At 57.2% G+C, this 13,346-nt stretch overlaps 1 protein-coding gene across 4 annotated transcripts in view; it reads left to right on the forward strand.

The window, feature by feature from the left end:
- MEF2D (myocyte enhancer factor 2D) overlaps positions 1 to 13,346 on the forward strand; it is a 126,888-nt gene that overhangs the window by 41,601 nt on the left and 71,941 nt on the right. For all 4 annotated transcript variants that reach the window (XR_008574383.1, XR_008574384.1, XM_054806495.1 and 1 more), the window contains exons 3-4: positions 2,793 to 3,101; positions 8,656 to 8,859. Coding sequence is in view for 2 of the 4 variants with exons in the window: in XM_054806495.1 (XP_054662470.1) it covers positions 3,048 to 3,101; positions 8,656 to 8,859 (258 nt within the window). In the remaining 2 variants the exon portion in view is untranslated. The remainder of the gene's footprint in view (positions 1 to 2,792; positions 3,102 to 8,655; positions 8,860 to 13,346) is intronic.

The raw sequence follows: 13,346 nt of genomic DNA on the forward strand, positions 1-13,346 counted from the left end.
CAGCAGGAGGAACATGGTCTGGTGGTTGAAAAAGGTGATTTCTATCAAAACACCTGGCTTTTATTTGCGGCACAGGGAGGGGAATGTGGTTTGAATCCCACCACTCCCGTGCAAGAAGCGGCGGCTCGTGCGAACGCTGGGGCAGGGCTGAGCAGCGCCGGGTTTTTTTTTCCTCGTCCCTCCGAACATCCCATCTCTTTTTTTTTTTTCAAATGCCGTGGAGCTTTTGGCCGTGATAGCATCCTGTGAAGAAGTCCCACAACTGAATTGTGTTAAAATATGTTTCCTTTCACTCAGTTTAAATTTACTGCCCGTTGTTCTCCAGTGTTTATTGTTGCTTCTGGAGAGTTCCTCTCTGGTTTGGACAGTAAATCCGCTGTCTTTTCAGAGGGTTTCTCTGTCCAAGAGCTTCAGCACAAGGAAAGAATTAGCATCTTGCCCTGGGTCTGGATGTGAAGCTGTTGCTACTTCACGCTGCTGCTGGCGGTTTTGAAGATGATGAAGGTGAATATTTTTCAGCCACTTTAAAGAAATGGCAACTCCAAAGGGAAAAGCTGCAAAGCAGACTTGGTGGAAAGTTCCTCCTCTGCCAAATTTTCTCCGCGCGTGCAAAATCCTCGACTTGGGGCTGCGGACTCTCCTGCGTGGGCTTGCGGTGGTGGAAATGCCAAGCGGACACCCCAGGTGGATGAAACAAAAATCCTCGGGTTTGGCTCTTCCCGTATCGCTGGCCTTTGAGGGATGCTCTCACGGCAGCCCGGCGCCTGCATCCTCTGCTCACTGGTGCCAGCCCGACCGGCGATGCTCCGGGACCGGCGATGCTCCGGGACCGGCGATGCTCCGGGACTGGCGATGCTCCGGGACCGGTGATGCTCCGGGACCGGCGATGCTCCGGGACCGGCGATGCTCCGGGACTGGCGATGCTCCGGGACTGGCGATGCTCCAGGACCAAGGATGCGCCGGGACCAAGGATGCGCCGGGACCACGGATGCTCCAGGACCAAGGATGCGCCGGGACCAAGGATGCTCAGGACCAACAATGCTTGGGACCAAGGATGCTCCAGGACCAAGGATGCGCCGGGACCAAGGATGCTCAGGACCAACAATGCTCAGGACCAAGGATGCTCAGGACCAACAATGCTCGGGACCAAGGATGCTCCAGGACCAATGATGCTCGGGACTGGCAATGCTCTGGGACCAGTGATGCTCTGGGACCAGTGATGCTCTGGGACCGGCCTTTTCGGGGCTGCCTGCAGAGGGACGGGGAGCGGCAGCCGCAGGGCACCCCCCCGGCACTGGCTCAGCATCCCCCACGGCACCGGTGCTCCTCGCAGCCGGACGGTCCCTCCCGTTTGCTGCTGGGAGGGGAAACAGGCACCAGTTTTGAGAAATCATGGTTCAAGCAGCAAATGCCATCCCTGTGTGGTTCGTCCTTGCAAAGAGTCTTCTCGGTGGGATTTATGAGGAGAAAAAAGGGATTTTTTTGCTGCCTTTCATTTCTCCGGTCTCCTTCCTGGGTTCCCCATTGCTCGTCTTCCCTGGAGGGCAAATTGTGGATGTCAGGACTGGAAAAGTCTCCCCGTTCCCCTCGAACCAGCACTGAAACCACAGAGCACGATGCGCGATGAATAATTTTACACCACCCCACCCCCCCAAAAAAAAAAAAAGCCAAGAAAAAAGATTAAGTGACTCACACAACTCAATGAACCCCAAAAAAACAAGTGTGGGAGTGAGACCGTCAGGGCTTGTTTGTTGTCAGAGCGTGGTCTGATGAGGAGGCGAAGGATGGGGCCGAGGTCCCGGGGGGGGTTCAGGGGGGTCCGGGGGGGCTCCGTGCTCTGGGGTGGGAGAGGAGCAGGGGGAGCTCGGTCGGGGCAGGCTGCGGGTGAATTTGGGATGATGGGAGGAGAGAAAAAGGGATTTTTTTTTTTTTTTTTCATGCTTTTTGTACCAAACCCGAGGAGCGGGGGCTGCCAAGTCGAGGCAGATAGGGAGTTATTTTGGGACTGGCTTTTCCCGCTGCCCGGGTCTTGGCACGGGGCGCTCCGGCCTTAAACGCGACGTTATCGCTCTCTTATCCGGCCGCTCGGAGAGAGAACCAGGAGAAAAACATACCTGCGGAAAACCAAACCGCTTTTCCCCTTTTATCCCCCTCGTTGCAATGCAGAGCCCACCGAAAAGATGGGGTGAAAGGGAGCTGGGGGGACATCTGAACCCCGGGATCTCTCCGCTCCTTTCGGAGTCCTCCTTCCCCTCGCCCCTAAGAATTAGGTTTCTGCGCCTGATTACAGGGTGGTTTTTTTTTTTTTTTAAAGTAATCAAATAAAGACATTTTAAAATTCCAAATTGAAGATTAATGCAGAAATTGGAGACGGATTTAAATTGCCCAAGCTAATCACCAGCCACTCGACTGCTTATGACTTTATTAAGAGAAAAAAAAAAAAAGTCTGGAGTGTCACGGAGGAATAATGATTCACGGGCTCGTTGCTGCCGTCTCCTCCTCCTCAACGAGCATCGCCGTGCCCGGCCCACACGTGTCCTGTGGCGCGGGCGTTTTTTGGGCTCCACGCTTGGGGGTTTTTGTTTTTTGTTGTTTTTTTTTTTTTTTCCCCAAGACCAGGTTGGATAAATCCCTTTGCAACCCTCCTGGTCCCAGAACTGAGCGGGAGGATGGAGCAAAGACCTCCCCTGGGCTGGGGGGGGTAGGAACCGTGCCGGCGGCGGTGGGGAGGGATGCCGGGAGGATGTCGGATCCTGGATGCCGGTCTCACTCCTGTTTCTCTCCTTGCACAGGTTTCTGAGCAGCCGCTGGATCCGGCCGTGCAGGAGGATACCATGAACTGAGCAAGGAGCAACACAGAACTCTCCTTTTTTTTTTTTTTTTTTTTTTTTAAATTTTGGCTTTTTTTTTTGTTTGTTTGTTTTTCATCCAAAAAAAAAAAAAAAAGCCCCTCCACGCTTTTTAATGAAAGCGTTTTAAAACGGGGTTACTTTTTCCTCTCCCCTGAACCGAAGTCGTCCCGGCTGCGGTGAGGATTTCCGGAGAAGATGGGGAGAAAAAAGATCCAGATCCAGCGGATCACGGACGAGCGCAATCGGCAGGTCGGTGCTTTCCCTCTCCGCTCCCGTCGGGTATTTAAGGGTTCTGCTTCAAAACGACCCATTTCCATCCCATTTTGAGCCAACCGGTGGGGTTTTGGTTTTTTTTTTTTTCCCCAACCCATAAAATAAGCAGATGGGCAAAACTCGGCACCGGGGCCGGATTCAGGCGGATACCCAAAACCGGGCAAACAGCCCCGATTTACCGTGGCGGGGAGCCGCAGCCCCCACCCAGGCGTTGCTCTTCGTCTTGGAGCTCCTCACGCCATTTCCATCTAAGCGCTTTTCCAGAAGAAAGTATCTTCTCCAGTTAGTTCCCTTTTTTCTTTTTTTTTTGTGTGTGTGTCTTGCAGAAAATATATTTCAGTTGACATTTTCCGTGAGGTTTTTCCAATAAAAAACAGCCACAACAAGTATCCATTTTTCTGAATGCAAACAACCCAAATTCTTCTTTTTTTTTTTTCCTTTTTTTTTTTTTTTTTCAATTGAAAACTTATATGGGTCCAGGGTTTTTTTTCCTTGTGCTCTGTTGAAGCCAAGCCCTAGACACGCACGTCTGTAGAAACACACGTGCGTATCTCAAAGGGGGGGGGGGGAAAAACCCAAACCCCAAAACAGATTTTTTCCCCTAATTTACATAATTTACGTCGTCCTTGAGTCGGACCGGCTGAGTGGCAGCGCTTTGCTGGACCAGGTTTGCTCTGTGATGACTCCGTCGATGTATTTCCGTATAACCACAGGATTTTCAGACGGGTCCCTTTGCTCCGTGGCTTCCCGCCGTCCTTGAATTTGGCTCAGCAGATCCAAACCTCTGCCTTTAGTCCAGCCACCGCTGCAGATGCCCCGGCGTGTCCTGCCACGCTTCTTTTCTACTGCTTTTATTCCAAGGAAAAAAAAAAAAGAAAAAAAAAGAAAAAAAAGAAAAAAAAAGAAAAAAAAGCGTATATGTTCTTAACGCTTAACAAGCGGCAAATAACAGAATTGGATGAACGGGTTTATTGCTCCACGGCAAAACAATAGAAAATTGCAGGTTTTCTTCATTACGGCTTTATTTGGTGGCTGGGGGGGACGGGCTGGATGGTTTTTGCTACTGTCCCAGTTGCTGGTGGCGCTGTTTATTTCCATAATCAGTGGGAAACGGGGCGTTAGGGGTTATTAAAGAAGCTGGGGTGTATTTTACGGGGCAGCGCTGCCGAGCGTCGCGTAGGGGCGAGAGGTGTTTGCAGCTATTGGAGCCCCGTTAGAAATTCAAACGAACGGAAAATCTTTGGTCATGCTGGAGGTTGATGGCCCAGCCTAGCCCCGTTGTATAAGCCTTCGGGAAAGGAAAGAGGCGTTTCTCTGCCAAAGGCGGAAGCCAAGGCAGTGGGAGGCGGTTTTGGGGGGCGTTGAGAAGCTCCTCGGTTCAGGATTTGGCCGAGGGGGGGACTGGGTCTGGCCGGCTGAGTGGAGCCCGGGTGGGATTTAGCAGCGGGAGTTGCTCGGCGCGGCCGGGCGCCGTGGGATTAGGACATCTCGGATGGCAAAGCGTTGTCCCCAAAGCCCAGCTCCGGGGTCGGGGGGGGATGTTGGTTTTTCCCTTGACAGCGGTTGTGTCCTCGGCCGGGTCGGTTCTTCCAAAATCCAGCGCGGGAGCATCGCTCCCCACCCCGGGCTTGCCACGCTTTGCTTTTCCCTAAACCCAGCCTCGTTTAAGGCGGGGGTCAGCGAAGCACCAGCTGTTTAATTGGTCATCAGCACAGGTTTTGCAATCAATTATTTTCGCTGCTCCCTTTCTTTGGGAAAGAAGGACACAGCAAGAGGAGAGGACGTTTCGTGACGAACGGCTGCTCCAGGCAGCGCCGTGCTGATCTGCTCCGTCCACTGCGGTGGGAGCTGCGTGGGGCCGGGGCATCCGTCACCTCTGAAAAGGGGGTGACAACCCTCCCGCTCCGCACCGTATGCGTGCAACACCAGGATCTGCTCCCCGGGCTCAGAAACGTCCCGTCTTGCTTCATCTCGTGAATGTTGGCGCAGATCGGAGGTGAGAAGCGTCCACGCATGCCCGGCTGCCGTGGCCGTGGGCCGTCTGCTAAGCTGGCTTAAACCCAGGGTCTGGGAGCATCCTCAGCCCATCCCTGTCCTCACGGCAGCCCCCCCCGCCCCACAGCCCCGAGGTTTGGCACGGGGGACACGGCTCGCCTCTCTCGTGCCGCAACCCGGGAGCCGAGCAGCCCGGCGCAGCTGAATTACGCGTGGGGTTTCACACCGCCGCTGCTGGAAATGTAGGTCCCGCCGCTTCAACCACGGCGGGCGAGCACGCGCCGTCCTCGGCATGCGCCGGCTCCCGCGGCGCCCTGGGGGAGAGAGGGGTAGGGAGTGGGAATAGCGCGTGGGTGCGCCGGGGAAGGAGGGGTTCACCAGTGGTCGTGCGAGGAGCCGGAGGCAGAGCGGCTCTCGACGCTCGCGTTTCTGCTCGCTCCGCAAGCAGAGTTCCTCAGTAACGGTGGTTCGGGGCGTTGCGAAGCCCAGGAAGAATTGAGGTGAAGCTCTTCCCGTGCGTCTCGCACCCAACCGGCAGCGTCAGTGAGTCCGACCCCGCTCACGCCGCGGGTGGGTCTTACCTCCCGTGGGTGCCCGGATCGCGAGCCCGCGCAGAGGAGACCAGAATTACAGCGGAAGCCAAAACCAGGCGAGGAGAGCAAGTAAGAGTCGCTAATGTCGTTAGAGGAATTACTGGGGAGGATTTGCCATAACAGATCAGACCATCAGTCCTTCAGGGCCGGCCTGCTGACTCTGGCAACGGCCAATATGGTCTGCGTCGGGGGAAAGGCAAAAATCCCCCGCTAGCGTGGGGCAGTAATTCCTTCCTGACCCCTTTGGTGATCGGCTTATGCCCCGAAGCATGAGATTTGATTACCCTCTTAGACTTAGAAGGTTAATTCTTCTAGATGAGGCTCGTGCGCGGCGGTAGGGGAAGGTTCGGGGTTTCTGTCCCGGGTGACGGGTGGGCGTGCGAGGCGGCGTTAGCTGCTGCTTTTGTGCGACGGAGCTGGCTAAACGGCAGATCTTTGCTTTTCTCCGCAAGAAGCAAGGGGTGCCAAGACAGAGGGATGCTCCTCTGCCCTGTCCCTGTCCGCAGAGGGAACGTCCCCTCGTCCGCGGAGGGATGTTTTGGTGCTTTGGGTTCTGCTGGGCTCTGCTCAGGTTGTTGGGGGATTTTGGGGCAGGTAACCCCATGTTCTCCTTCGTTGCTCAAGGGCAGTACCCAAACCACGCTCCTTTCTAGTCTTCACGGCCGAGAGCTGCCCCCTTGCTCGTGTGCCTCGGCCTCGCCCCATCGCCTCCCGTCTCGGTGGCCGAGCAGGCTCGTGGCACCCACCGAGATGTTTTTTGGCGAGGCGTCCCCGGCACCGGCGGCTGCTGAAACAACCGCCCTCGGCTGTTCCCTCTGTCTTGGCGGAGACGCCGTGTGTTTTCCTCTCGAGGGCTCCTCGGGCTGCTTCAAGCGTGAGTCAGAGCAGCGGGGCCGTCTTGGCGGGGGACAGCGAGGCACGCCACGCCGGGCTGCGGCAGAGCAGCAGTTCTCTTGCGGGGACGTGAGACCAGAAACGCCGCTGGCACGGCGCCGGCGAGCCCCGGCTTGGTTTTAGTGCTTGGTCCTGCCGTGGGCTGCAGGAGCAAAACCGCAGCTGGGTCCCATCTGAAGTCGTACGGCGCAGCAATGGCTGCGGCGCGGCGCTGCCGGCTCGATCTCAGTCCTGGGACCGGCCATGGCTGGCACCCGGCAGCAGCGATTTTGGGTGGCCGAGAGGTCCGGGATGCCACCAGGGAGGGGGAATCGCCGATGACACCGGCGCTGGCCCTCAAGTAATTTAATTTACGTCGCAGCGTGCCGGAGCTGGGGCGGGCGCTGGCAACGTGAGCGCTGGCGCTTGCAGCCGGACCGCGGTGCGAGCGGGCGCACGTGGCGGGGAGCGGCGGCGCGGGGTGCCGTCCCTGCACTTTCCAGGGGATGAGGCGATTAGAGCCGAATCTCGTTACTGCTTAATCATCTCTGGGAGATGGCGGGGAGGGACGGGCAGCTCCCCGCACCCTGTGCGCCCCGGGCTGCCCCCGCTCTGCCCTCCCGCTGCACGGAGGGACGCGGCTCCGTCTCGAGGGGTGCTGGGCGCGGGACCCCGGTGGGTGCGTGCCGGGTGCTGCTGGTGGCATGGTCGGGGAATCTCCGCGTCAAGCTCTTTGGACCGCGACTGTAACGCCACTAAGTCGAGTTGAGCAAAGGCGACAGCCTCCTTCCCTCCCCTCCCTCAACGCCGCAAATTAAAGCTCTTCAGCTGCAAAATCGATGCCGCGGCGGAGGCCCTAAGTGGGGTCGAGCCCTCCGGTGCACGGCGAGGGAGCAGCTCTCGGCACCCAAGGGCATCTCCGCTCATCTCCAGCCCTTCCTCGGGCTGTTTGCTTCGCCCTCGAGAGCAATCCTTCAAGCAAAGCGCTGACCTCCCTGCCTTTTATTTTCCTTTTTTCTTTATTTGCTAAGAGGGCGTTGGCCAAGCATCGCGCCTATCCCCGGCATCGTGCCCTTCGTTGGGGGGGGGGTGAGGGACCTTCGGCGGCTGCAGCCGGGCTGGAGAACCCCAAGTCAGGTCCCTCCCCACCGGCTGGGTCCCGTTAGGAGCATCACGGTGGGAGCTGAGCGTGGGCTGGGAAATGCAACCCAACATCTGCCCGGCGTCTGGAGCGGCTTTTGGAGCCTGCGCCCAACTCCGTCCCCGTCCCCCGGCCAAGTACTCGCAAGGATCAGTCTTGCAAAAGATGCCTCGTTAGCCGACGGCTCTAATGAGAGCTCATTTCAAGGCAGGGGCAGGTTGGGAGGACACGGCGCGGTGACCCTGGGTGGGCAGGCGATGTGGAAAAATGCCCCGACGAGGTTACGGGGACGGCGAGGGGGACGCAGCAGCCGGCCGGGCACCCAGTGCCCAGGGCTTTGGGTGCCTTTGGGGCAGCGCAGCCTCCCGAGAGAAGTGGGGTGCTGGGGAGCAGCAGAGCGGGGATGGGGTGGGATGGGGTGGGTGGGTGATGCGGAGCAGCACCCGAACCTGCTTTGGGGTGACCGAGCCCCCCCGGCTCTGTGGCTCCCGGGGTCGGGGGGCTCGCAGTGCTACTGCAGCAAGCGAGGACGAGATCTCCGCTGCTTCAGTGTTCGACTTGGAAAAAAAACCCCAACAACCCGCAGCCCCCGGACAGATGGTAGCTCTGCTGGGGATTTTGCTGAAATTTATTTTCTCTTGATTTGGCAATATGTGATTTCCAACGCTGATAATCATCTTTGTGCTTGTGAAGCGTCTGCCTTTGGAGGATCCCAAAATAGGCAGCGATGTGAACCGGTTGGAAGAGGGAGGTGGGACAGGAGAGCTTGGGGTGGTTGTCCCGTTGGGGAAACTGAGGACAGAAGGTTCCCTCTGCCATCCCCCTTCCTTTTGCTTTTCCTCCAGTGGTCATCCCAATTTTTTCCAGGAGATTTTGGGTCCGTGGCAGCATGGGCACGGCTTCTGACCGCGGCTCTCCTTGCTTTCAGGTGACCTTCACCAAGCGCAAGTTCGGCTTGATGAAGAAAGCCTACGAGCTGAGTGTCCTGTGTGACTGCGAGATCGCCCTGATCATCTTCAACCACTCCAACAAGCTGTTCCAGTACGCCAGCACCGACATGGACAAGGTGCTGCTCAAGTACACCGAGTACAACGAGCCCCACGAGAGCCGGACCAACGCGGACATCATCGAGGTGAGGTCGCCTATCCTCCCGCCGGCTTTGCCGTTGTGGTGGAGCCAGGGTCGGGTCTGGCACCGCAGCCCGGACGCAGGAGGTCGGTGTAGGGTGGGGATGGGAGCGAGCAGATCTCCGGCCTGATTTTGCATCTCTTTGGTCCAACCTACCAAAATACTCAGTTCTGGGTGGTAGGGTTTGAAGCTCTTGAGTTATATTGAGGTGAAGGTTTGCTTTGTGGGAGTTTCCCGTGGTCCAGGCAAACCACGGGATGGTTTTGGAGGCATCTCGCGGGGCTTCTGCACTGGGGTGCCTCGACATTGCCCCTGCCTGTCGTTTCAAACACGCACGGTGGGTTTGTAGGAGGGCACCAGCGGCTGAATCGCAGAGTAATTCAGGTTGGGAGGAACCTTTGGGTGCTTCTGGTTCAACCTCACGGGTAGGTGGGGCTGCTCGAGGCTTGTCCAGCTGCGTTTTGTGGCTCTCCAAGGATGGCGAGTCCGCTCTGACCAACCCCAGCACCTCCGAGAGCACCACGTCCAAGCCTTGCTGACGCCAAGGCTGCTCTCTTCGCGCTGGCAGGAGATGCTCGGCCAACGTTTGCTGTTGGTGACCCCGCGCTGGCCCTCCCCACCGCTTCGTCCTCGTCCCTGGCGCTGGCAGAGCATCGCTGGGCTCGAGCACGGGGGCGTTGGGCTCGCAGGAGGATGCCAGCGGCGTCTCGGCTGTCGGTCGCACCCCTTCCCTCCCTCAGCAGCGCCCGCGGAGACGGGAACCGCTCGGTCGTCGCTTTTGAGCACGTGGGCGGCTGCCTTTACGCCCGGGCAAATTCAGGCAAATGCAATTAATTATCGACGTTACGGGTGGGCAGAAATTAACTCCCACGGAGCCGTTAGCGATTGAGCGGAGCGGCACGGCCCCCGCAGAGGGCCCTGGGTGGGTCGGAGGCAGCCGCTTGGCTCGGAGCTCGCCGGCACGAAGCTTCGCTGCTGGAGGAATCGGCTTCTCCTGCCGCTCGGGCTGTGCCGCGTCTGCCTTTGAATCCCTTTGGTGCATCTTGGGCAGCACTTGGGCTTCGGTTTCATGAAGGAGAAGGAAAAAAAACCCCACAACCTACCTCCTAAATCTGGCTTTTTTTTTTTCCCTCCCCCCCCTTCCCCCCCCTTTTTTCCCCCTCTTCCCCCCCCTTTTCCCCCCCCTTTTTTTCCCCCCCTTTTTTTCCCGCCCTTGTTTTCCCCCTTTTTTTCCCCCCTTTTTTTATTCCCTTTTTTTTTTTCCTTCTCTGTGAAACATGTCTTTTTGAGAGGTTTGGACTTGAGGTTTTTCACCTCCTTGTCCGCCCGGTTCCCACCGATGTGCTGCCGCAGCAGAGGTGGATTGAGCCACGGCCAAGCATCCGGCAGCACCTCACCGGGGTTTGGAGACCGTTCTGCCAGCGCACGGTTCCAAAACGTCCTTTTTTGGCCCATTTTGAGCCAGATAGTGCCCATCCACGGTGAAAAGGCTGGGGTTTTTGCAGGCGCGGTACCCCGCCGCACTCCTCAGCAGAGCCTCACCCAGCCTCTCCGGGATGCTCAGACTGTGGCGCTCGCAGCGTCGAACAGATTTGTCTTGGCCTAAAAATACTGTAAACATTTTGGGCAGCGTTCTCCGTTCCCTTATGGTCCAAGATGCAAACACTCCCAAGCCGACAAGTTACACGCAGTCCTTGGCACCCAAAGAAACGCTGTGTTTGCACCACATGAAAAGCTGGATCTGCATCCAAAGCCGAGGAGAGGAACATCGCGAGCGGAAGGATGTTGGTGGATGGCAAGAAAAAAAGAACCCGAACGCGCCGGGCTCGGCACGTCTCACCGGCAGAGCAACCGCTGGGGTGCAAGGCGGGTTTTGAGGCTGCTCGAGCATCCCTCCCCATCCTCCTCCGCTCTTGGAGCGGGTTTAGGGCTGCTTTAAGATTTTTACTGTTTTCTCTCCCAAATCCCCACCCTTGGGAGACCGTTCCTGCTCCCGGTGCTGATTTGTAGCTCCCCCCACCCACCCCAGCCATCTCCCCTCGCCCAGGTCGGGTCCCACTGGCCCGGCTGTGTCCCCACCGCACACAGACCCAGTTGATCTCCTGTTTCTTGGCGGCTCCCAGTTGAACTTGACTCCTCCAAGGACATCTTCGCATCCTTGACGCTTCCCCAGCACCAAGCGCTTGTTCAGCCATGAAGATCCAGGCTGTGAATTTGCTACCAAATACGATTTTAAGTGGATTTGAAGGGACTGCCGCATGCACCTGCCTTCACTGGAATGCCTGTGGCCTTTTTCTGCAACCCTGGACGGCTCTGGCAGCATCTCAGAAGAGTTGAGGAGCAACCAGGGTAAATCGAGGCAGAAACCTCTTGATTTCAGTTTTCTGGTGGAGCTGGGGGGCTCCTGGGACCACAGACCCCACCAAGCTGACCAACAGACAAGTCGATCTGTTCAAATTATGTTTTAAAACCACAGTAAACGTGAGATTCTTCTTTTTTTTTTTTTTTTTTTTTGGTCCTGGGCAGACGCACTCCGTGGGGGGTCACTGGGGACACCCCATCACGTGCCGCACGGGGATGCCCTTGAGGGGTTTATCCCCTTGGATATTTAGCGAGAGGCAGAGCTGCTCTGGGATGAACGTACCCGGCCCCGGATCAAGAGGGGTTCAGCACCCCGACTGCCTTTTGGGGACCATCCCGTGCTGGGTGTGGGGGGGGGCACCACCGCGTTTCAGCCGTGCCGGAGATCGGCAGCGGCTGTCGGGAGTGGGATTCAGCCGCGCAACCCCTGCGGCTCTCTCCGTGCCCGGCAAAGTCCCGGCCGTTGGAAGCTTTTAAGTCTGAGAAAATCTCCGTTAATGCAGAGAGGGGGGTTTCCTTCATCAGGCGGGGGACAGCTGAGGCCCCCAGACAGGCACGCTGGGTGCCACGTGCGCGCCCAGGCTGGGATCACGCCGGCTTTGCTCCTCGCTGTCGCTTCTCGTTTCCTCGCAGCCCGGCTGACGTGCCAGTTTCTGATAAGGGACTTGGCCGAGGGCAGAGCTAACCGGGCGCGGGGATGCTCCGGAGCCAAAGTCACGCAGCAATTTCTTTCCTTCTCTTGGCTGAATATCCTGGGAGGGGGGCTGATTTTTCCCTAATTCTCCCTCCCGGAGTTGTTGTTCCCCAGGTTGCATAAAATCAGGTATTTTGCAGGATGCTGAGGAGGTGGCAAAGTGCAGAGGCAGCTGCTGGTGCTGCATCCTCATCCTCATCATCCTCATCCTCATCCAGACTTCCCCAAAGCCCCGGGGTGGTTGAGTCTCCCTCCTCTAAGGGAAGTCGACCGCATCCTGGTCGAGCATCGTTTCCTCTCACATGTTCCGTGTTTCCTGCTGCTCTCCCACCCTCTTCGCCTTGGACGTCTGCTCCCGTAGGAGCTGGGATCATGGGAATGGGAACGCTGCCTGGAAAAGTGGGACCTGCGGCAGGTCCTGCCACGGGGGGACTCCCGATGGAGTGGGGAACCTGAGGGTGCCAGGGAGACGGACAGATGATAAGCATTTTTTTTTTTTTTTTTTTTTTTTTGGCCACATGAAGTTCTCACCCTGGTTTTCTCCTTTGAAAATTTTCTGCTGTGAAGGAATTGGATTTAAATCTACTTCGTATGAAAAACAGTCGGGTTCCAGGGGATGCAATCCAGTGACAAAAAAGTTTCATGCCTCTTTGCATCTTCTGCTTTTCCCCTGGAAAAGGGAATGAAGAGGAAGGAGAAGGAAAGCGCTTTTCTAAAAGACCTTTGCAGAGATCCTGAAAATCTTTGGGTTTGATTCTCGCTCCAGTCAAATTGTTTTCCTTTTATACGTCTTGTCAAAAAAGCAGAAAATGTGATATACACGTTTTTTTGTCAAAAAAATGAAAAAAAACCCAACCCCATCAGCCACCACTCGTATGGCTGGAAACGGCATTTCGTTGTCCCAAACCTCTCTTTGAGCTGCAGATCGCTCCGAGCCGCGCTGCTTTGGCACACATCCTGCTGCGACTGAGGACCCGGTGACCCACCGCCGCTGGTGCTTCCCGTCCCACCGCGCTGCACATCGTCCCTGTCCTCCGCTGTGCCACCTCCGGCGCCCGTCCCCGTCCCCTTCTTCCCCTCCCTGCCCGCAGCTCCCAAAAAAGGGTTGTTTTTTTTTTCCCCCCATACACAACTGGTTCGATGGTTCCTGGGGCTGCCGACGCGTTTCCTACGGGAGCGGGGACGGTGGGGACACGGCCACCCTTCACAGCTCGGGATGCTGCGAGCCGAACCCGGCAGGGAGCCGCGGCTCTCCAAGCCAATTAAGTTACCGCTAATTTTCTGAAGTTAGTGGCCGGGAAGAGGGAAGAGAGCAAGGCAAGAGCTGCTGGCTAAGTTGGAGCTGTATTAGCCCCCAAATATATTCAACCCCCCCCAGAGGAGAAAGAGCTGGGGGGAGGCGGAGGGGTGACGCTGTGAGCTGCTTGGAGGGGATT

Source organism: Grus americana, chromosome 29 (genome assembly GCF_028858705.1).
Source record: "Grus americana isolate bGruAme1 chromosome 29, bGruAme1.mat, whole genome shotgun sequence".
Lineage (NCBI taxonomy): Eukaryota > Metazoa > Chordata > Aves > Gruiformes > Gruidae > Grus > Grus americana.